The sequence below is a fragment of the Ahaetulla prasina genome, chromosome 2, assembly GCF_028640845.1.
Source record: "Ahaetulla prasina isolate Xishuangbanna chromosome 2, ASM2864084v1, whole genome shotgun sequence".
NCBI classification, from domain to species: domain Eukaryota; kingdom Metazoa; phylum Chordata; class Lepidosauria; order Squamata; family Colubridae; genus Ahaetulla; species Ahaetulla prasina.
This window is the reverse complement of record NC_080540.1, coordinates 183,676,073-183,701,230: the sequence shown is the minus strand read 5'-3', so window position 1 is coordinate 183,701,230 and position 25,158 is coordinate 183,676,073. Positions and strand designations below refer to the sequence as shown.

General features: G+C 42.1%; 1 protein-coding gene across 1 annotated transcript in view; it reads left to right on the top strand.

Moving 5' to 3' along the window:
* Window positions 1-8,416: 8,416 nt before the first annotated feature.
* The window catches only part of LDLR (low density lipoprotein receptor), a 31,874-nt gene continuing 15,132 nt past the window's right edge, over window positions 8,417-25,158 (top strand). Inside the window, exons 1-6 of the mRNA XM_058168251.1 lie at window positions 8,417-8,640; window positions 15,832-15,954; window positions 20,242-20,364; window positions 20,888-21,265; window positions 22,896-23,018; window positions 23,547-23,669. Of these exons, the coding sequence (XP_058024234.1) occupies window positions 8,565-8,640; window positions 15,832-15,954; window positions 20,242-20,364; window positions 20,888-21,265; window positions 22,896-23,018; window positions 23,547-23,669 (946 nt within the window). The 5' untranslated portion in view covers window positions 8,417-8,564. The remainder of the gene's footprint in view (window positions 8,641-15,831; window positions 15,955-20,241; window positions 20,365-20,887; window positions 21,266-22,895; window positions 23,019-23,546; window positions 23,670-25,158) is intronic.

Sequence of the window (25,158 nt, the reverse complement as noted above, 5' to 3'; positions counted from 1 at the left end):
TGGGACCTAAGTTTTTAGGCCCCTTCCCAATAGTGAAAGTAATTAATCCAGTGACAGTTCAACTCAACCTCTCCTGCATTCTAGGAAAAGTTCATCCTGTTTTTCATTGTAGCCTCTTGAAATCAACTATAGGCTCCAGATTAAGACCACAGGCTCAACCTCCTTCCAAACCTATGGTAGACCCATTGCAAAGTAAAAAGAATCTTAGACTCTAGATTATATAGATTATATATGATTGCAATATTTAGTTCATTGGAAGGGGTACGCTTTGTCTGAAGCTACTTGGATTAAGAGTTGGGATGTGAAAGCAGACAGGCTAGTTAAACAATTCCATGACAAATACCCTGAGAAGCCAAAGCCCCCCCACCCTTGTGTGTGAGGGAAAGGGGTGGTTAGTCGTATCTTATTAACCCCCTGTGTTACTCTCGTTGCAGGACACAATCTTCTGCTGAGTGGGGAGCAGCCTGTCAAGCCTGGAAGCCATCTTTTGTGTCAGGCCTTCACTGTGGGAAGTGGGAAACTGGGAGTGGGGATTGTATGGAGCAAGGGTGATATAAAGTCATAATAACATTCCTTTCTCAGAGAGTCAAGGACATCTTGCCCTGCACCTGGAGGGCTGAACCTAGGAGACATATTCTGTTGGAACAGTGATTTTTTTTTTTTGTTTACATTTATACCCCGCCCTTCTCCAAAGACTCAGGGCGGCTTACAGTGTATAAGGCAATAGTCTCATTCTATTTGTATATTTTTACAAAGTCAACTTATTGCCCCCCCAACAGTCTGGGTCCTCATTTTACCTACCTTATAAAGGATGGAAGGCTGAGTCAACCTTGGGCCGGGCTCGAACCTGCAGTAATTGCAGGCTTTGTGTTCTTAATAACAGGCCTTACCAGCCTGAGCTAAACCGGCCCAACCGATTTGGTTGGACTATGTGATGGACATGTGGGTGCTGGGCAGGGACTTGGACTTTCTTGTGGGTAGGGAAAACCATCTCTAATAAAATAGAACTTTGAGGAAACTCAAGCCTCAGAGTCTTCTTTTGTTGGGGGTGTTACTTGGAACCCTGACATCCTGGTGCAACCAATGAGTGAACACTTGATTGATCAAAAATAAATAGACTTGCCCTTGTAGGAAAAAGAAAAAAAATTGTACATGGTATAGAAGGATTGGGAGTGATACAAGACATATGTAAGAATCCACAGCTCTTCAATTTGCAACTACTTCTCTTATTCCTTAAGTTGTACCTACCAGAGGCATGACTTCTTTTCAGTAAGTAACACTGCTATTTTGGGTGGGATACCTTTGGAAAACCTTGTCAGCTTTCACTGTACAATTCAAAGTGCTAAAGACTTATTTTACAAGACTCTGGGGGATGGTTGTCTGCATTTACCATTCTGTTCCTTGGAAACCGGAATAGCCCCTTTCTGGTCTATCCACTATGTTAAACTAATTGATTTTACCCCAGTTTTAACTTCTGTTTAATAATGACCTTCATTTTTTTACTATTTTATAATAAGATATGGTATTTCAAGCTCCACATTTTAAAAAATAAGAATAAGAGGAAGCATCGATCAAGAAAGAGCAAACTACATGTAATTAAAACATGCCTTGACTGAAGATTTTCAGACTTTTTACATTGGAGTCACATTAGTGGAACTCACAACACACTTTCCTTGACTGCCTTGGGCCCAGCTGACACATGAAACAGGGCAAACTATTCAAGGACCAAGAGTAGGTAAACAAACTTGCTCACCAAGGCTCTATGTGATGCTGAGATCAGCCAGAAACCTTGATTAGCCTTCATATCCTCTGTTTTGTTTTGCGAAAGTCAACCTTGTGAATGAAGAACGTAAGCAGCAGGCAATAATTTTCTCTTCCACTTGGCTTATCTTGTGGTAAAATTGCTGCTACAGTTTCCTAAAGGGAAAAAAAGATAGAAAATTCCATTTATTTTAATAATACTGAATATAAAGGCATTGTTTCTGATTCCAAGATTCACCTATATTTCACCTGTGTACATCTGGTCATTATGTTATGAAGCTTTTTGTTCATATAAAATGCTAATATTGAGAGATATGTTGATATGGGTCTGTTTGGTTAATCTATTCTTGCATAGGCACATATGTTCATTTTGGTAAGCTACAATATGCTTTGATGTTTTTGGAGCAGGCTTGTCAAGCTGGTGGCCTGCGGGCCAGATGCATCATATGCAGGCCATGCCCATCCTGGCTCTGCAAAGGCAAAAAACGTCACATCAAGTTTGACTCCCATGGTTTAGAGCAGGGGTAGTCAACCTTTTTATACCTACCGCCCACTTTTGTATCTCTGTCAGTAGTAAAATTTTCTAACTGCCCACTGGTTCCACAGTAATGCGCCATATATTGACATCTGCGCATGCCTCTCGCGCATCGTGGATTGGGTTGGAGGGAGCACCGGCTACCAGCTCTGCTTGTCTGTTACAGCTGGGTGGTGTGGGGGGAGATGCGCGAGCTATTCTGGGATGAGGCTCTTTCGTTTTTTGTTGCACTATAGCACCATTTAGTTCCACTTACGTAACGTGAATTAAACTTATGCGCGGGCGATATAAATAGTACATTTTCAGAAATTTAAATTGTCACGGGGAATTTTATGAAAACCTAATGAAAATGTTTTTAAATAATGCTATGAATTTTTTTTAAAAAGTCAATTAAATTTTAAAAAAGGAAAGTGCTTCAGTATCGGACACCGCCCACCATGAAAGCTGGAACACCCACTAGTGGGCGGTAGGGACCAGGTTGACTATCACTGGTTTAGAGTATCTGTGACCTAAACATTTGACCCAATAAATAGCCTCCTCTCATGAGTGAACCTTCACTAGAATTTGCTTCACACAACCCATGAAGCCATATGTTGGTTTCATTCAATTGCTCAGTTGGAAGGGGCCAGTGAGTTCAATGTCCTATTCAGCAGAGAAGTTGAAATAAAAGCATCCTCACTTTAAACAGATAAAGGGGAGTCTACTACCTCTTTAGGCAATTGGTTCCACTATCAACCTGCTCTACTAATTAAGCAGGTTCTTCTAGCACTTGAGTCTGTTTGGACTCTACTTTATGATTAGTTGTGTGAATCCAACCATTGTGGGTTTTTCAACTGTGATTTGTGGTTCAATGTTTTGCAACCGATATTTCTTTCTACTTAAGAGGAAGAGGAGGTTCTGTTGGTTGTGATGTCTGGAAACCCCAGACAAGCTTTCTGCTACATTTCTAGGAGGAGAAGTATCAGTAATATCTTGAAGTTCCCATCTGTGCTCTGGAGGGAAATGTTGGGCAAGTTCCCTGTTTTGTTTCAATTTCCGCTTTTAGGATCAGGGCCCTTTTTATATACCATCATGCTACCAGGGAATGCTTAATGTGACACCAAAGAAAGAAAGCTGGCTTGTGTTCTGTCTTTGCAGACCTTATTTATTTAATTCAATTTGAATGCGCCCAACTCCAATTGGGCTTATAAACTGTTATTGAACAATAACTTTTAATGTGACTAAAGGAGAAGAGTATTAAATATGTGGTCAAAGTCATATTGCCTGCTGCAGTTTCCGGTCAATATGTCTTATATTTTCATTTTTGCTGGAAGAGTTCTTTGGGCCTCTTAGAAAACCCCCACAATTCTTCATTGGTGTGCAAGGAAAAATATTCCTAGGGATAGTGATCTTGTGCTGTAAAGTGGAAAAAGGAATACTAAAACAATCTTTACTGGTGCTAGATAGATCTCTCTGATACAAAGCACTGAGAATGAATATTATTTATTGTGAAATTTCATCAGAACTTGGTGGCTTTAAAATTGTATTTCATCTTTTGGTCATAATGTAACACGTTAAACATTTCTGAGAAGTAAATATGTATGGTGGGTCTACTTTAGAGGAAACAAATAATTGATTGTGACATTTATTGTTGCATTACTTTTTCATCAAACGAGGACCCAATGCAGAAAAGGGGGAGCCTCTCAAATCAAGTATTTGAATGTTGGTCCAATCATAATTATCTTCAAAAATGTAACAATGCCTCTTTCTCAAGTAATTTAAAAAATAGTGTCAGAGCAGACCTTTATATTATGCAAATGTGACACTGACTTTTAAGGGCAATCCTATTTTTCTTTTCTCCTTTTTTCATGTTTATATATCTGCCAAATCTTACACTAAGCAAGAGGTTTCCATATTTTGGCCTATCAGCAGCCCTGGCATTCTAAGAGCATGTTGTAATCACTTTCACGAAATGGTTGTCACAAAAGACCCATAGACTAGAAGTAGCAGTGCTCATTGCAGCCATCCACAATTTTATAAAATTAAACAGTCCTGGGAGTTTAGTGAGTGCCAGGCATCTGCACATGTCAGATTGAGATTTTTGCCATAGGTGATTGATTCTAAACAGTACACACTGCTGCTACCAATGTGACATTTTTGTGAAATGAAAAAAGGTGCTTCAGACATTACATATTGTCAGAACTGCCATCCTTAGCTTTAAGCCTTGCTTTGCTAGATGCCAGCCTGCGATAGACTGTGTGGGGAAGGAGCTCCTGGGAAGAAGGAAACGGAAACTACTCATTGTGCTTCCCGAAACATCAGCACATCGCCCCAAAGCCAGAGGGGAATGCAACTGCTCACATCTAGCCTGCCGATGCAGGGCATATTACCAAAATAATTCCTTTGAATGTGATTGGACAATAGAGAGATAACAGGGGGGAAGAATGGGAACGCTAACTGAGGAACCTTTGTGAGCAACCCTTTAGTTCTCGTTTGATTTACTGCAATTCATTTGACTTCTAATACAACTATTCCTTTTGCAACAAATGAAGTGAAGGATCATTTCTACTTAGGAGTCCAAGCTGAGGCAGGTCTGACACATATTTTGGTATGTGGAAGATAGCAATGGCAACATTTGCTGCTCCAGCTAAGACTTGTTTTGAGTTTATCTGAGTTTGTAATATAATTTGCTGTAAATTCCCTCTAGATTTTTGTTTCAGTTGTTCATAATGTGACCCCAATGAAGTATATACTTAGTTGTTAATATACATGTCAATCATATTTTAATTACTGTATAGCACTGAGGACACATCATAAATGAAGTCACCATGTCTTCATTTATTATCTGTCCTGGCACTAAGACAAAGTAAATCTTTAGTATTGCAGGTTGAGTTGCTGCTCCATGATAGTGTCTCTTTAAACAAACTGGCACTCTTATCAATACCTCATACTTAACTTTAATACACTCAGCTGGTTGGTAAGATATCATGATAGATGAAGAAATGGAACTTGTCCTTCAAAGCATCTTATCCTCTCAGCAGGATTAGAGGGTTAGGGCAGCTGAGGCTGCCTCCAGGCTGTCAACTGAGAAGAAGGAAAGGGAGGCTTGATAGGATGGTGTTGGTGTTGGAGAGAGGTTCTGGGTCCTCATCTAGTGATACCTTCCAGCAAACTGGGTATCTGGTTCATAATAAAACTTTCAGCTAAAGAATAATGCTGCCAACAGAAAAACAACTTCAGGTGGTAAAGATATTTCTGAAGAGTGAAGACCTGGTTTAATTTGAAAACAAGCTTGTTTACCTTATTTAGTACAGAGCAATACAAATCTGGATGGGCCTCTAAGTTGAACAATATATGCTATTTTATTTTTGTTTATGAATGTTTTGCTGAACATTCATGCCTGGGCCTCTAGATCAACGTTTCTCAGCCTTGGCAACTTTGAGATGTGTGGATTTCAATTCCCAGAATTCCCCAGCAGCCTTAAAGTTGCTAAGATTGAGAAACATTACTCTTGATATTCTGTGTTCCACTACTAAAACAGAACAGTTCCAAACTTGGAAAAGATACTAAAGTGGTAGCAATTCTGGGAAGATATCCTGTGGTGGGATTCAAGTAATTTAACAACCAGTTCTCTGCCTTAATGATTTCTTCCAACAACCAGTTACCAAACTGCTCAGAAAGTTAACAACCGGTTCTCCTGAAGTGGTGCGAACTGGCTGAATCCCTCCACTGAAGATATCTATATAGCACATTTTGATCAGGAGCTCAAGATGGCATAGATAGCATTCCCTCCTCCCATTTTTTGAGGCCTTCCAGATTCTTGTTGAATAACATATGATGCAATCTAATGTTAATATAATGAAGTAATATTAAGATACACTGTTTTGCAATTTTCAGATGATAGTTAAATGAACATCTGAAATTTCTTTTTGATTATTCCTTTATTTTTTTACCACCTTTATGAAAATGAATAGATAGGTGGTCAGATCTTATGACAGCTAATGTATTTCTAGGCCCAAGAAAAACCTTTGATTTTGGTTTATCAAACTCAAAAAGGGATTAATGCTATACGTAGAACTGATTTTATTTCCCCTACATTGAGAACTCTATACTGCAAACCTGACTTGTGAAAGTGAAATGGGCACAGCAGGCAATACACTTTGATTCCTACATGAGCCCATCCTTGGTAATCTCTCTCCCAGAGCCTCTAAACATTCCTCTATCTCAGGGGTCACCAACCTTTCAGACCTCAGGGACCACTAAATTCATAATTTTAAATCCCATGGACCGCTAATATGATCTGATTAATGACCGGCTGGGTGGGCGTGGCAAGGTGGTCATGTGACTGAGTGGGCGTGGCCAACTCAATGTCACTCCCGTCGAGGGACACCTTGCCAGCCTCTACTCACTACTCCTCGCCTGCCCGCCCGGGCTCCTTAGGGCCCCAATGGGAAGAAGTTGCTGGAGCTAAGCAGCCACCACAAGAAAGAATTGACAAAACAGATGGCTCAGTTCAAATTGGATCTGATTGAAAAGGAGGCTCAGCATTAGCACATCACTGAGGACTAGGAGCATAGGCTTTCCAAGCACAGGGAAGACCTGCGGGAGTGCAAGGTCAGGTACCAGCACCTGGAAGCTCAGTGGGCTGAGATGGTCAACCAGTTCCAGGCCATGATGCAATCCTACTGGAAGAAGGCCCTCCGGCTCTTTGCTACCAGCAGCTCTTCCCCCCAGCCTTCCCCCAAAGCCCCATACCAGGAGGCTGAAACAGACCCCATGTCGGAATTTCTGCCCCACTCCAACCCACACAAGAAGACCTCAAAGGGGGAGACTCTGCAAGAACATAAACGTTCATTGTACGTATCTGTCCCAGGGGCCTTAGTTTGAGGACTTCTGATTTAGTCCAATATAAAAAATGCAAATAATTTTTCTGGGGACCACCAAAATTTTCTCACAGACCACCAGCGGTCCATGGACCACCAGTTGGTGACCACTGCTGTATCTGTTTTGTAATGGAATTCCAAGTTCATTGGAACACTTATTTGTTTAGGTGCTAGTTAGTTACTTCTATATAGGGACGCGGTGGCTTAGTGGGTAAAACGCTGAGCTTGTCGATCGAAAGGTCGGCAGTTCAGCAGTTCGAATCCCTAGTGCCACATAACGGGGTGAGCTCCTGTTATTTGTCCCAGCTTCTGCCAACCTAGCAGTTCGAAAGCACCTAGAAAAATAGGGACCACCTTTGGTGGGAAGGTAACTGCGTTCCTTGCGCCTTTGGTGTTTAGTCATGCCGGCCACATGATCACAGAGAGTGATCATGGACAGTGCTGGCTCTTCAGCTTTGAAACGGAAATGAGCACCGCCCCTAGAGTTGGGAATCACTAGCAGATATGTGAGAGGGGAACCGTTACCTTTTTAGTTACATGTAACTCTTATTAAAAATTGCAGTTCTTAAGTTTTGTAATATTATACACTGCCTGGGCTAACATTTTGAAATTAAAATCTCTGGCAGTACCTGGCTGTGTATCAATATAGTATGATACATTTTTTCAAGAGAGAGGAGAATAATCACTGTAACTGTACACACAGACAGGTGGAATGGGTACTATTCTGGGTAAAAGGGAGTAAAATAGTACGGTAATTGGGTTTCAGTCAAGCCGTTTTCACCGGGGAAAAAATATCCAGGTAGCGGCAAGGGTCTGCAGCGAGCGAGCCTGCAAAATTGATTGCAAAGGGCTGTCTGGCGCAAGCAGCTCAGCATTGGACGAAGGGCCCGCGATTAGGCTGTGCATCGCTTTGCCATTCCCTTTTGACGACAGGACGCAGGAGCAAGTCCTTTTTGCAGGAAGAGCCAACTAGAACTTCTTGAAGAAAAGTGGAAACGAACATCTGGAATGCTTTTTTGCTGTTTTGTTTTGCTTTTTAAGTCAACGGACAACTTGCTCCTACAATACGCACGCTCTTCCACGAACTTCACAGATTTTTATGATGTCAAGCCAAGAGCATCCTAACCCGGGCCCGACGGGGTTAAACACGAAGACGTCACATCGTGCGTTTGGAACTCCGCCTCCTCGCAATAATGTGGGGAGGTTTGAAAATCACCCCATTGGAAGCCCCGCCTCCCGCTTGTCTTGAGGAGGAGCGCGAAGAAATCGGGCAAATGAACCGCGTGCGCTGGTGAATTGTGAGTGCCTGGCACCTGCCCTGATTTTGCGTTTTTGTGAACTACTCCTTTGGGCCACCCAGGCGCAGCCGAAGTCAGAGAGAGAAAGGAGGGCGCCAGGAGCGAACCATGAGCCCAGGTGGATTGGAAATTTCATTGTTTGCCTTGATGCTGTTGGGTATCCTCAGCCGAGTCTCCACAAATGGTAAGAGGGAGCGGGCAAGGAGTTGAAATTTAACTGGCTTTTCAAATGTCGAGTGAAGAAGCAAAGGAGCAAGACACGAGGAGCCAGTGGACGTTTTGTTGGCAGTTAAGAAGTCAAAGCGTAGGGAGTAGAGGAGAATTGGGGAGTGGGCTCGGAAAATCCAAATCCTTCAACGCCCACCGGGAAACCGGCGAGTTCTTTCTCGCTCTTCTCCCCATTACAACCTGGTACCCGAGTCTCGGGCCGAAGGGGACTTAAAAGTCTTCCTTTCATTAAGAAAGTTTTGGAAATTATCCCCCTACCTCTCTCCGCGTGGCTTGGGTGAGTTAGAACGCGCGTCACTCTACAACTCCCTTCCGGGGTTCATTAATAACTTGGTTCGAATTCGTTCCTAGACACCTGGTATAAAATGAAATAACTGGATTCCCAATTTGGAGGGTACTCCGCCGTTCTCTTTTCAGTGCTTTTTTTTTCAGTATATTTCACTTTTTAAAGAAAATGGCCAAAAACCTGTTGCCCTTTGGATTTTGGCCTCTTTTTTGGCCCACCCCATTCCCAACTAGCTGCCGATGTCCTTTGGTATCTCATTCAAGGCTGCAGAACTCTCCTCTCAGTGCTAGTTACTCCGCCCTTCAACTTGAACGGGAGAGATGAGCTCAAGGGCCAGGCCCTCCCACCGCGAGTTTCTTTCGTGTCATTAATTAAGTGGCAGCCCTGCTTGGTCCCAGAGGCTTCGAGGCATTAGGATTCAACTTTCATCGGAGAGGCGCAGCGGGGCGCTTACTTTACGGGCAGATTGTAATTAGTAAGTTGCTTCCCTTTGCTCTTCAGTTAAACGATAAACCTTCTCTTGAGTAACCTTGAAGGATCAGGTAAAGATCCACAGTGGATTGTTTAGCTTTTCCTTAAAAAGTCAAATAGTGATAGGGCATTTTAACTTACTCAACAACAAGCGCATGTTTGTTACCATACAAATCCTCTTAGAATCATTGGCACTTTGAGCCTTCAAGCCTAAAAGGATTTTCAGAATAGCACTCAAGATTTAGGTATTTGGGTGGAGTTCTTAACTTGAGGTGTGGCAGAGAGGACTTCTTTCTCAGGAGATGACTGGAAACCGGAAGCTGCTAAGTGGAGATCCTTTTCAAAAGAACTAGTGGCAGGACAGGCTGTCAGTTTCCATCCCTGAGTTGCAAAAAACTGGCAGATCCAGTAGGGAAGAATAAAGGTATAATTTCTGGCGGTTTACTTCCTTAGACGGTACCTTCTGTGTATATGCCCGAAATACAACTTTTGGAACTGCAGGTCATTAGTGTTTTAATCTATGAGAATCCCTGCACATTTACTAAATATTACTGCTTTGAAATTGCAGCTATTTAAGGGAGTGTAAGGGAAGAGCCCTGTAGAGATGAGCATGCTTATTAGGCAGGCTCCATTAGGAACCAATGGAAGGTTGGTGGGAAATAAGAATGGGCTGTGTAGTCCGTAACTTTTCCCTTTGGAGGCAATCATTGACTTCATCTCACTCTGAGGTTGCCATTTTCATAAGCTCCTCTTACCTATTGGCTTGTGAAGAAAATGGGGCATCACATAGTTCTCTTAGGGCAATTTCAGGCCGAAGAAGGAAGATTCCCTAGCTGAACTGCTTTGGTGTTAGGCATCCATTTTTCACTGGTTTCTGTCATCCCATTGCAAATGCCTGGTTAGATGACTACCTCCCCCTCTTCAAGACTCCTTGCCTGCATTGGTGCAGTTTAGACTTCTCTGCATACAAACAGGGTATGTATGTATGTATGCTAGGTATGACAAAATGTTTTGATGGGGAGGATTTAAAAATAAGGAATAGGATCTTTTCCCAAATGTCGTCTCATTTAAAGTCGCTCCCAATTTTTATCACAAATCTTTCCAAAATGGATTAATAAATTGACAAAAGATTTCACTTTGTGTCTGTGCTTATTTGCAAATAGGTACACTCTCCAAGTTTGCTATATTTAAAGATAAGAAAGACCTACTGTACTTTCTGCCACATATCTGTTAATAATTGAAGGAAATGTGTTCTTGCCTAATATATCTGTTTTTGGATAGCAAAGTTCCAGAGAACAATTTGCCTCCACTTTGAATGTAACTGATATATTTGCATTAAAAAATCTTTGATGCCATAATCTGACATGAACTTCAGTCATGTTTACAAAAGGAGGCTCTTGGCCATTACTTGGTTGTCGTTTGATAATAACTTTCTCAAAATTACTGTAAAATAGGATGATCCTGTAGGTGGTAGTGATTTTACTACAACAAACTAGCATGAATCTTGCTTTGGCAAGCTGTAATATCATGAAACTGTTGGCAAAATTTGGCATTCAATAATAGTCTTTATGTGTTGGGGTTGCAACCTCTAGAATTCCCAGCCCATGTGGAAACATTAGGTTAAAGCAGGAGTGTCAAACTGTGGGCTGGATGCATCACACGCAGGCCACACCCACCCCAGCTCCGCAAAGGCAAAAACTATTGTGATACGTCACATGACATGATTGAGTTTGACACCCATGGGTTAGAAAGGTGTGCTAGAGTAAAATTAGAACTCAAGATTGAAGCAGTGTTGTATTTAGGCAAAAGAGCTTGACAGGGTCTAGAAAAGGATTGTGATATTTTTCATTCCCCAAGGAATATTTCTACTAGTAGAATAAGCGCAATTCTATTCAAGAGAGGAAAGGAAAAAATAATCATGTGTAAGGAATGACAAGCATGTTGGAATATATGAAGGAAATATGAAATGTGTGTGCAGGTGAAGTTCTGCCTCCTGACAAAAGTCTTCCTTAAGAAGTGTAACTCTTGACTTGTGCACAATGCATTGCCAGGAGGTTGGGATGTGATGATGCCCCAATTTCTTTTGTGGGAATTGCTTTACATTTCTACCATATGCTTGACTGAGTTAAAATACATTGCTGCTAAGCTTGTTAGCCTCCCAAACATACTGAATTGAAGGCAAGTGCTCCCCAGTAAGCTGCAATTGAATGTGCTGTCTATGTGATTTGTTTGTCCTGTTGACAGCTCTGAAGCCAGAATAGATAGGAGTGTAAATTGCCAACTCCAATGTTCACTTCACTACTGAACTGAATTAGTCTAAACTCCTATTGGATTAATCATTTAGTCTGGCCAGGAAAACAAGACTTGGGTGTGTGTCTTTCAGTAGAAATAGGTTCTTGGTTAATGCATCCTTTGGTAATGAGCAACTGCAAACTCATCATTCCAGAATGCCCTTTATAAAATAAATATACATAGGAGGCTAGGGTATTATATATAGCATTATATTTTTTATATATATCTATTATATAAGCTGATAACACCAGCCTGAAGATGACGAATGAGACTTCGTTGAAACGTCGCCAAGACACTTCCAATTTTACACGGGAGAAAACCCGAATAACCAAAGACCTACACCCACGAAAACCTCAGAAAACAAATAGATATAGATATAGATATAGATATGGCATATATAGTATTATATATAGCCGTGATGGCGAACCTTTGACACACATAGTCTAGAGCAGTGGTAGTCAACCTGGTCCCTACCGCCCACTAGTGGGCGTTCCAGCTTTCATGGTGGGCAGTAGGGGTTTTGTCCGATACTGAAGCACTTTTTTTTTAATTTAATTGACTTTTTGAAAAAAATTCATAGCATTATTTAAAAACATTTTCATTAGGTTTTCATAAAATTTCCCGTGACAATTTAAATTTCTGAAAATATACTATTTGTATCGCCCGCGTATAAGTTTAGTTCACGTTATGTAGGTGAAACTAAATGGCGCTATAGTGCGACCGCAAACAAAAGAGCCTCATCCCAAAATAGCTTGCGCATCTCCCCCCACACCACCCAGCTGTAATAGACAAGCAGAGCTGGTAGCCGGCGCCCCCACCCCCCAAACCCAATCCACGATGCGTGAGAGACATGTGCAGACGACAATACACGGCGCATTACTGTGGAACTGGTGGGCAGTTAGAAAATTTTACTACTAACAGAGATACAAAAATGGGCGGTAGGTATAAAAAGATTGACTACCCCTGGTCTAGAGACTCCTAAACTGCCCTGAGTCCGTATAGAAATCGAATGAATGAATGAATGAATGAATGAATAAATAAATACTCTGGAGGCTGGGGACAGCAAAAAACGTCACTTCCTGTCCAACCAGAAGTTGGGAAACGGGCCATTTTGGGCTTCCGAAGGGGCTCCGAGGGGATGGGGAAAGCTGTTTTCGCCCTCCCCAAATGCATAGAGAGGATCTGGAGCCAGGTGAGAAAGAAAAACGGGCCTACCAGGCCATCATGTGCCAGGAGTGGGGGGAGAGGGGGGTTGCATTCGCAGGGCGGGGCACATAGAATTTTCGGTGTGGGCATGCGCACCAACTTTCTCCCCTTCCCCATCGTGGCACGCAATGGCAAAAAGGTTAGCCATCAATGATATATAGGCTTTTATAGCCTATATAAGGGCCTTTTGTATAAGGCGGTCTTATTTGAATTTTGTATTAAAAAAACTCCTTGAGGTTAGATAAACATCTGCTTGTTTCCACTTCTGACAGTCCCTATGTGATGTCAGTTATATAAGCTAACAAAGCATCTTAAAGCAAGTACAGGAAACAGTTTTCAACTTCAATAAAATCAAAGTTATTAACTCTATGGATTAATTACTTATCCTCAGCGACTTTAAGAAGTGTGGACTTCAGCTCCCAGAATCCCCCAGAAATCATTTTAATAATGTAATTATAATTTCATTAATGGAAGACACATGGCATTCAGTATCATCCCTCTCTATTTTATATCATTTTCTCATTTAATCTGTCTTTAACTTGGTAACTAACATTTGAGTCTGACTCAAGAAACACTAGTCTGTAGTTAATAAAAGGTAAGAAAACTTGGAGATACAGGTGAAGAGGGTTATGACTGGGTTACAAACCTATTTTTTTAAAGATGCAAATTTGTAAAAAATAAATATTGTGGACTTTTACTGTAATAAATCTTTAATGATTACAAGCTGTTAGGAATAATATTAAATTGTTTGCACATTTGGAATAAAACAAAATGCAGATATGAGAAGTATTACTTAATTTCAGGCTCCTGGTTCTCCAGAAAACTGTGTAGCAAATTCCTTATAGAGAGGAGTTTCTACTTTTTGATAGTCCATTTCAAACAGTATCACCATGGCAAAATGACCAACAGACTGTTGTTTGCTGTTTGTTCTGCAAATATTGTGATTGTCTGGACTGCCCCTCCTTCTGTTAATTTGTTTTCTATGAGAAGTCTTGAAAGTAAGAGGAATTGGTGGCATGACTGAAACTCCGCCTCAGAATGTATACAGTTGGCATTGACACCCAAGCCTTCTGTCTCTAATCAATTGTGGGAGCAGTGGGGAATAGCTTTGTGACTCAACTGAAGCTCTATCTTACCCATTTGTATAATCAGAAGATAAGAGTTATACTCCTTTTACTATATTTGCAGTTTTTCAGCTATAAATCACAGTTCAGGGCAAAATTCAGGCTTGTACCGTTTCCACAATTAACTGTGTTAATGTTTAAATGTTAATTTCAGGCACTTGCAGGCCCAGCTAGAGCAGACCCTTGCAAGATCCAATTATAATTATTTAAGATGCCATCAAGATTTTAATCAGATATGCCCCATGCTTGTAGTTTTGAACTGTAAAGCCTCCTGAAATTTAAGACCTGCACAAATGGGGCAGAAAACCCTCTTTTTAAAACTACCCACCATACTAAATCCATGAGCTTGGACATGTCAGATACTCAGGAGTATCTGAAGAATCTGAAGAGTACCTGAGAATCTGAACAGGGTACCTCCATATCTTGGGATCAAATTAAATGTTATAGAGCTGATATAAAGGAGGACTTACCTACTGCAGCAATCGTGCAACTGAAGAGTCCTTTCCTCATGCCTTGAAGTCAACTTCAGGGAGCTTCTCCAAGCTAGAAGCATTTGTCATGATTGTCTATTCTATATCAGGAGGAGTAAGTTAGTGTCCAAAGCAGATTACTTCTGATGTTGCTAATGTTTGGATCTGAAATTAATACTCTGATTAAGGTATTACTTAATTGCTTTTAATTAAAGAAGATCTATCCTGTTCTTTTATATGGAAATGTTAAGCTGTTAAATTTCTAATAAGGCCCACATGACATCATCTATGGGAATGATAAGAGGGCTTCTGTTGAGAGGATGGCAAAAAGTTTAGCAATAGTGTAACCAAACATATCAGTTTGGAGCTTAGGGTTTCTTTCCCTGAGAAAACTTTCCCTTCGCTAAAATCTACAGATTAATGAGCAGGGGAGAGATTGTATGTACAATCTTTTGTAAGCAGTGAGGCAAACAGAGCTCTTGGCACATTCAAGGGATCAACCCTGACATTAAAGAAGACTGAAGCTTTTGACCCTGCTGAAGATACTGCTAGTCCAAACTCAGACTAGAAACAGGCATACTTCAGCAACTAAGAAAGCAGCTCTCCAGTGTGAAAACTTCAAAACTATCTACAAAATATAGTTGGGATGGAACTGCTGAGTGACATAGCTGCCAGAGAAAGAAGGGTGTAACTTCATTGAAATGAAAGCTGCTCTTAATGCTTCATGGCTTCATGTAGAAGCCCAAATGGCAGCCTCCTCACAAACTACAGTACAAGCTGCAACTTTAAATTGGGTTACTGGGCCATATTGGCAATCCTTATGGGTACCTATTGCCCAGAGTTTCAGATGTAGCTTTTCCAGGCCGACATTCAGGAGATTCAATTTCCATATGTAAAGAATTGACTGTACTAGTGGACTGCAGTTCGTCCTCCAGTTGTATCAGATAGATCTCCCCACTGTTATTATCTCAACTCACCTTGCTCTCTATCGGTTTGCTTCTGGGTACAATTAGAAATATCTAACTCTAGATAAATCTCTGGTAAGATCTTGTCAAATCTCCTGTCTGCACGTCTCTTTTACCTTCGTGGAGTTTGAAATAGACACACGTGCACTTAGAATTAATTTTAAAGTTGTGGTGTGCATAGTTATGTATAAAATAAAATTTGGATTCATTTCTTCTGGTGAAGGTATTGATAAATATCCTATGAATAAATTTGTTTAATTTATAGTTAAGAAATGAGGACTGAAGTCAGAATGTTGTGCTTTCTCTTTCTAATGGTTAATGAAACTTTTGCAGAGCGGGGTAAGTGTGGAAGAAATGAATTTCAGTGCAGAAATGGAGATTGCATCCCTTACAAATGGATCTGCGATGGCAACGCTGAATGCAAGGATGGTTCTGATGAATCCCTGGATGCATGCAGTAAGTTGGCTAATGCTAATTTTGAGCAAAGTTTCCTCTTCCAATCTTCACAAAAGCCACACATGAAGGGACAGTCTTCAAGTGCCTCTGCCTTCAAGAATATGCTCTGGATCTCTACTATCTCTTTTGTAGAGGCTGGATTTGTACATACTAAGCCATGGTTTTCCTAACTAAGCTGTTCAGAATAAACCATATATAGCTTGCTCAGTATAGCAAGCCAGACATGTCAAACACAAGGCCCGCGGACCAAATTGGCTCCATGAAGTGGTTAGATCTAGCCTGTGGGGCCACCCTGGAAACAGCAAGCGACAAGCCCCTGCTGCCTCAGCCTGACCAGGCGTTCTCCCTGGACACATACACAGGTGGCGAGCACACGGGGCTGGTGGTGCCTAGTAGAAACTGCAGCTCATTCAGCTTGTCCTGCCTCATCTCGCCTTGCCCAGTGTTGTGATCCAGGCCCAAGTAGGTAGTAATAAATTCAGTCTGTGAAAAAACAAACTATATTCGAACAGCTGGGAATTACCTCATTCCCTGCATCGTTCAACTCAAAGTAAAACAAATGCCTCCCCAAACAAATTCCTCAGTTATCTCGCAAATCTTGGTTCAATTAGGCAAACTGCCAAAGGCCCTTTCTGGCAAACGTCCAGAAGCCACAAAAACAAAGACATAGACGAAGCAGAAGATGCAGCTACAACGTTGTTTTCTGGCAAAGGCCAAACTGGTCTGCTTTAAGCCTTATGGGAGTGGCCAATCATCTCTTGGCTCTACTCCCAAGTTGTCCTCTCTGCTTGAGCTGCTCTTGCCTTCTGACAGCTCTTCTCATGCATGCATTAGGAACAGGCTCCTCCTGTTCCTCTGCCTCACTACTATCAGTCACTGGAGGCTCTGGAGTCCGCACCTCACTTGCCAATGGCCCTGGCCTCACCTCAGCCCCATCGCTGTCCGACTCCATTGCCAGCTCCATAGGTTACTGACGGACCACAACACCCAGCCTTACTCCGCCCCTCCCACCCTCGCCTTGTCATGCCCGGCCTCTCCTCTCCTTGCCCAGCCTTCCCTTGCTATCCCCAGCCTCACCTCACTTCTTCCTGTGGCGGAAGCAGCAAAAGCCTTGAGGAGGAGGTAAGCATGGCTGGGCGCCTCTTCAGGGAAGCGGGGCTGGGTTGGGCTGCAGGGGCCCAGGAGCTTGAGGGCTGGGAGCTTGCCCTCCACTGCCCAGGGCTCCAGGCAGCCAGGGAACTGTCATCACTAACTGGGCCCCTGGATCTTCCACCAGGTAGGTATGTGTCCAGCCTCCTCTGCTTGAGCCATGGTATTCTGCAGGGCACAGTCATCCTTGTCCACGGGTATCTGGTGCCACCCCGCGTTCCTGCACTGTTTCTGATGCCTGACGTCAGGGCATCAGTGCTTGTCCATGGCTGGGGAGGGTGCCTGGGAGGTCAAATGGTGCTGGGTGCAGTGCAGGGGCAGCCCAACTGCATGAATAGCAATGGGGAGGTGGATGAAAATGGGAAACTGCCAGAGGCAGTGGGCAGGCAGCAGTGGGCAAAGGATTCCCATTTTGACTTCCCCACTGCCTTTGCCCTCTGCGCCTGGAATCTGGGCTAAAACCGAATGGGCAGTTTGGCTGCCCCCCCCCACGCCCCAGCACTGTTCAACACCACCACCACCCGGCACCCTCTCCAGCCACACGCAAGCACCGATGCATCAGAAACAGCAGCATGCAAGTAGACTTTGCTTGCCACTCTTTGCTCCTGTCCCCATGTCTGCTGTGACTGCTGCGTTCCTGTCGTGTCCCACTCCTCCGCTGACGGCCGGGTCAGGGAAATCCGAATCAGGCTTGCCTCTGCAGCTCTGCCCAAAGTCCTAGCAAAGTCCTCAGAGCAGGCAGGAGACCAGAAAGTGACTTCAGCAAGATAAGTTCGACTTTGCCTGACTCAGAGACTGCCAGAAAGCAGATCCTTTATATAGGCCACCATGACTCAGCACTCATTAAGGCCTGCCCCTCCCTTCCTTCTGTTGCCTCCGCCTATCCAGTCTTCTGATGCGAGGGTCACTCCAATCAGCAGTTGTTGGAAATAAACTTTCCTCAGGCTCACATGCTGTGGAGGACGGGGAGGGGTCTAGCTGCTCCGTTTGCCTGGGCATGGAGCCAGGGCTGGGGCCGGGGGGTGCTCCCTCCTCTGCAGCCTGCTTGGGCATGGAGCCAGGACTGGGGCCAGGAGGCATACATTCCTCCGTGTTCGGGAGCAGATAAGAAGGCCCCGGCTGCTGTGAGAGCGGGCAAGACACAACACTTCCCATCTCCAGCTCTGCCCCACAGTGGAGAGGACTTGTCTTGTGCTGCCCTGCACTCCTCTCTCCCTGTCTGCTGTGAGTGCCGCATTCCCCTCTCCGACCCTGCCCATGTGGTGGACATGGCGATCTGGAGCTGGCTTCCACTGATGCTCACCCCATGCCGCCCCGTGTTCCTGTCTGTCCGCCTTTTGTCCCACAAGCCAAGTTCTGCCTGCTGCCGGGGGAGATGGAGGGCTTTTGTCCTTGCATCAGGAGGACGCCGAGGCTTTGGCACTTGCCTTGGTCTTGTATTCCTCTGCTGGACATCTCCGGATCCCCCTTCCCAGCCTTGATGTAAGTGATGTCGAACTGGCCACACCTACCTGGCCATGCCCACCTAGCCCTTTGAGAGCAACCATAATGTAATGCTGATGTGGCCCTCAGTGAAATTGAGTTTGACACCCCTGTACTAACCAGTAAACTATTGAGTGATCAAAGTGAATTCATATAACATGCTAAATCAAAAATAGGTAAGTTACATATTGGCTTATTGTAATGTGTGCATTCAGCCAGTATTTGACCAATTATAATCTGCCCTCCTACTAATGTCCAAGTTCCTATGGATCATAAGTAGAGGATGCATTCTTCCCACAGAGAAGCTGCTTGTTTCAAGGAGAGATAGAAGTTTACTGCCAGGAGAAATGGAACAACTAACAAGATGAGGTTTCTTCTGTTAGCGTCATCTTGTCTCATGGCATGGGAGTTCACTGCTTTAAAAAGACTTTGAGAGGAGCGACTTTTTGTAAAACAGAAAAGAAACCATAATGGGTTTTTTTTATGTATGCCGAGGACGGAATTGAAATAGCTTTGTCATTTTTTAAAATTCTGTGAATGCTAGCAGCTCATGATGACATGGCAAAATTTGTTTTAAATAAATGATCGTAATATTTAAAGCTATTAGCCTTCCTTCAACAGTGCTCTTTAGATGGAACCATTTAAATGGAGCCATCTTGAAATTTGTAGCTGATCTTGAATGTAAGCAACATATTGGACTAAATTTCCCTGCATCATTAATCGTGATCTTTGTAGTGAAACAGATGAAGTTCCAAGTCCTTTATTGTATTCATAATTTGATTAAAACATCCAGGTACATCAAAAATTTATTCATTCTACGGATTTCAGATTTTATTGACATTCCCAGTCCCCAAGCTGCAGCCAAGAGTTTTTAGCTGTAGCTTCTTAGCCACCTGATTGAATAGATAACTTCTAAGATTCAGAGGAGAGAACCAAGGTGATTAAGTCTTAGTAGAGAATATATTTAAGCAAAGCATAATAGAGTGGCACAGTGACATCTTCTCCCAAGTGCAAGAGCGCCCTTCTCAGAAGGTAGGATGGAAGGATCTGGAACCTTGTAATGTGCTTTAAAGTTCCTGAAGAGAAAAATAGGAGGGAGGCATGGTGGCAGTGGTATTGAAAGGAACATTATTGCCTCTAAGGATCAGCCACACTGTTTCATGTCAGGAGAGGTGAGTTTCTCTGCCTACTCATTAGGTAGACCAGACCAGGAAATCAACTTCACAGTAAGGGTGAAACTACTTTTGAGATTGGCTATAAAAACAATATTGTAAATGATTCTGCAGTACCTCCATTTTCTTATAGTTCAATGAATTAGGCAAGTGTCTGAGCCACTTCCAAATGTTATCTCATTGTTTTGTGGCTTAAAAATGCTTCTTTTGCCTAGATAACAGTCCCTGCCTATTGGCAGAATGACATCAAGGTCATCTTTCTTACTCACTATAATTCCTATAGTGCTGTACTTGCTAACTGAGAGCATGTGCAGGGACACATTGCTCATCTGAGTGACTTCCATATTTTTTCTCATGATGCCAGAACTTGTGCTATCTCCCCAGGCTCTTTGGCCAGTGAACAACAACCCTAAGACTAAGGGATCTCTTTGCTAAGGCTATGAGATACAGTGTTATACAGTCACGGTTGTATGTATCTTTTCAGAATCTGTGACTTGCAGTTCAACCCAGTTCAGCTGTGGTGGCCGCATCAATCGTTGTATTGATATGTCCTGGCGGTGTGACTTGGAAGTGGATTGTGAAAATGGCTCAGATGAAGACAACTGCCGTAAGTCAGGGCTGCATGGCTTAGTGATGGAGGCGATTGTGTCATAATGGCATCATAAAAAACAGATGGTACCATAATACTGTCACATTAAATACAGGATGCTATGTTAACTATAGTAAAACCAACAGGAATTGAGATTTGGAATCCCATTACTTTTAAAGATAAGAGAGAATGCATCCTATTGTGTCTTGTAGACTTTGCTTTTCAAATTCTATCAGTCTTGCATTTTAGAGCATAGAAGCTAAAAGATTACTTATTGCCCTCTGCCATATTTATTAGTGGAGATGTCAGGGTTTTTGCATTCATCTACTGTAATCTATCTTGGATAGGTAAAAGAAAAACAGCAAGACACCTTTGAATCTGTGAGAATGTGTGTATTTCAAGAAAAAGGCCTCTCAGTTGTTTAGCATAAAACATATATGGATGGTGTCCTGTTAAAGAGAAATGAATCACCCATTTGTAACCTTTGTATCCCATTGTAGATGTAAGTTGTGACTGATAACCCTGTCTTCTGCCTTTTTAGCTCCTAAACGTTGTGCAGATAATCAATTCCAATGCCAAAATGGGAATTGTATTGCTTTTGATTTTGTCTGTGATGAAGATGATGACTGTGGAGATAGCAGTGATGAATTAGACTGTCGTGCCCCAACCTGCAATCCTGAAATGTTTCATTGCAACAGCTCAGAGTGCATTCCCAAGCTCTGGGCCTGCGACAATGACGCAGACTGTAAAGATGGATCTGATGAATCACCCGAGTTCTGTGGGATCCAGCAGGGAGCCAAGAAAACCAATCCATGCTCTCCGTTGGAGTTCCATTGTGGGAGTGGCGAGTGCATCCACCAGCGCTGGCAGTGTGATGGAAGCTTTGATTGTAAGGACAGATCAGATGAGGCAAACTGTGGTAAGCATAAACTGAATACTTCTCAGAGCTCTGCAAAAGCTAAGGGAGGTTACAATACATGTGGTACAAGATTCTTCACAGAAAGAGAAGTTTGACTTGAAACTTTTGTGGCTAAATAAGAGGGCAAAATATGAATTATTTTAAGTAGCATGTTTCAAGATAATATGAAAGAGAGCTGGAACAAACTGCCTTGAGAGGCTTCAAAAATACTTCAGAAAAAAGAACTAGAAATTAGAGGTTATTTTTTAAATAAAAAAACCTTGCCAGATACCCTGAGCAGAACAGGTGCTGCATGTAATTCTCAAATCAAGACCCAAGTGAGAGTTGAGCAAGATTCTGGACAGCTTCAAATTTGCCCCCATTCATGACACATTGCCCTACTATAGCTTCTGGTAGGTATTGGCTGACAATTCAGGCTTGACATAGTGCTTTTCTCTACTAGATGTCCTCAATTAGTGACCAAAATTGGGACCGGCAACTCTCATTAAGTGCAGCAATTGATAAGTGAAAGCTTTCTTTTGCTTTACAGATCTGCAAAGGTCAAAAATGCGAAGATTGGTTGCAAAGTTATTCATCAATGTAACTGTAAACAGTCACTAAGTGAGCCAGTTGCTAAACAAGGACTACTTGTAGTTTCTTTGGCTCCTGATAGAACTACAACTAGAATAGAATAGAATAGTATTTTTATTGGCCAAGTGTGATTGGACACACAAGGAATTTGTCTTGGTGCATATGCTCTCAGTGTACATAAAAGAAAAGATACGTTCATCAAGGTACAACATTTACAACACAAATGATGGTCAATATATCAATATAAATCGTAAGGATTGCAGGAACAAAGTTACAGTCATACAGTCATAAGTGGAAAGAGATTGGTGATGGGAACGATGAGAAGATTAATGGTAGTGCAGATTTAGTAAATAGTTTGACAGTGTCGAGGGAATTATTTGTTTAGCAGAGTGATGGCCTTCGGGGAAAAACTGTTCTTGTGTCTAGTTGTTCTGGTGTGCAGTGCTCTATAGCGTCGTTTTGAAGGTAGGAGTTGAAACAGTTTATGTCCTGGATGTGAGGGATCTGTAAATATTTTCACGGCCCTCTTCTTGATTCGTGCAGTATACAGGTCCTCAATGGAAGGCAGGTTGGTAGCAATTATTTTTTCTGCAGTTCTAATTATCCTCTGAAGTCTGTGTCTTTCTTGTTGGGTTGCAGAACCGAACCAGACAGTTATAGAGGTGCAAATGACAGACTCAATAATTCCTCTGTAGAACTGAATCAGCAGCTCCTTGGGTAGTTTGAGCTTACTGAGTTGGCGCAGAAAGAACATTCTTTTTTGATGATGTTTTTGATGTTAGCTGTCCATCTGTCCAATCTCATATTGTTCTGGAGGTCCGTTTCTTCGCTTTTGATGCTCAACTTGCATAGTGACAGCTTTCCATTTATTGCCCAAAAATATAGAAGCTACTCAGTTCTGGTATTCTGTGGGAGAATTGGAGATGCAAGTGTACACTCTGAGTAGCTTGGTTCCATGAAGTAAAATGAACTGTACTGATGTACTATGTGTCATGCTGAGCTAAACACTGGTTGGCATAATAGTGTTACTGGCTTTAAAGATCTTCTTGTTTTTTCCCAGTTAAAGCAACCTGCCGCCCTGATGAATTTCAGTGCAATGATGGGATGTGCATCCATGGGAGCTTGCAGTGCAACGAAGAGCCTGACTGCAAAGACCTGAGTGATGAGGTTGGCTGTGTCAATGGTGAGCCCTGCTTTGGTAGTTTTATGTAGGAGTCTGGAGAGCTAGGAGTGGGGATGGGGGAGAGAATTGTTCAGGGTGCAAGAGCCCATGCCATGCTCTGTCTACAGTCTTGAAGTCTTCAGAGAAAGCTCATCTGCAGGTCATTTAGAAAAGTAGGCAATGCATTTGCAAACAAAAGAAGAGGTGGTCTTGTGGGGATACAATGGCTTGGACAGTGAGGAGAAGACTGCTAACTGGTTTATTCATTTTTAAATGTTTGCCTGGATTAGCTTGTTATTTGAAGAAACTGGAACTGAGTTTATAGCATGATAATGTTTTACATTGCCTTGAGATGTCTTATGGATGAAATATAGTTTAGTGTTTTTTTAAAAAAGATGAAGAATAGTATTTCTTAAAATGTTAAATGCCTGTGCTCTCTTCTGTTGATGCTCTTCTGCTTATCCTCATTTTCTGAATAGCTTTCCTAGAAAAGCCAAATGGAAACTGCAAGGTGAGATTAAACAATACTTCTTTTTACTTTTGCAACAGTGACAACTTGCAAGGGATCAAATGTATTTAAGTGCAGTTCTGGAGAATGTATCAGCATGGACAAGGTCTGCAATGGATTGAAAGACTGCAGGGACTGGTCAGACGAACCTCTTAAAGAGTGTCGTAAGTATTTAATATTCCCTGAATATGCTGTGGCTGCAACAAATTTGCTAAACTGATCTTGGCTGAATCTTCCCCCAATTACTTTAAGCAGAGTCAGAGCTGGTACTTAGTTAGCAGCCCCCACAGAAATACTAGTTCTGTAAATTAGACCGGGAAATTGAAAAAGCATCCAGGAAGAAGACATTGTCAAACCAATATTTTCCTATTATTGGGAAAAAAAATCCCTACATGAATGTTGTGGAGCAGGACCAGAAGGGACTCTTTTCTTGTTTTAATTTGCTAAGACTTTGTTATGCTTCAGATTAGAATTCCAGGTTCCTTGACCAGAATTAACATACTGCTTACCTGAGCACCCTAAAAAGCTAAGACAAGAATTTTCCAACCCTGGCAAGAATTCTTTCAATTTCTCCTAACTGGTGGATAGAGCAAAATTCCTGTGTCCAAACATTTTTGCCAGTGGGACTCTGGAGAGAAAGAGATATTAATTTGGTGAGATATTTGGTACATTGTGCCAGACATTCGAGCTGAGCAAGAATATGGATGTGGAGATGTGGAGAAATTGCAATATATGTGAACTTAGTACTTCAACTGTGAAAACTGAGCTTGTAGAAATCCTTGCAAAAGCTTGATATAACATACAATTACTAAAATGTATAAACTTATTGGAATTTTAAACAGAATAACAAGTGAAGATAAAGTGGTATAATTTTTTTGTTTATAATATACAAATGGAACAATGGGAAAATATGTGGTTGAAAGGATTTACATTTACATTATGTGATAACCTTAAAGAAAAAAATTATAAAATGATGTACTTTTTGTATATGTAACTAAATAAATTGTTTAGAAAGTATAACAGCACTTCAAATTGATGTTCAAATGAGAGATTTTATTATGTTTGGTAAAAAATGCTATTCTGGACTCAAATAATTCAAATACACTGGCTGAGAGGATTTTAAAGATTAATATATGTACAATAAATGTCAGAGGCTTTCCTTTTGGGATTAATGGACAAATAGCTGGGGGCAAAGGTTATGGAACTTGTTTTTTTACATGATAACTGCAGTGAGATTATTGTATAAACAAAGATGGAAAGATTTGGCATTATAAGTAGTCCTTGACTCACAACACAATTGAGCCCAGAATTATGTTTGGAAGTCATGGTCATTAAGTGATCATCTTGCTTTACAACCACAATCCTTGTTCTCCCCACTGTGATTGTTGAGTAGAGCATGGGGTGCCTTAGAGTGGTGAGAGACGCCCTGGGAGGCCTGGCACAAGCCCACATTATAGCACTCCCCAAGCTCATATGTGTCTTTCCCAAACACTTCCCTAACCCGAAGAACTCCTCGCACAGTGGGACCCTTTGCCACAATGGGTCCCACATGCTTGGCCTCCTCCTTCATGGCTTATTCCGCTGTTTCGTTTGGAAGGAGAATTGGCAAATTTTCCACCCGACCTTCTTATATAGAAGCCTCATGGTATTTGC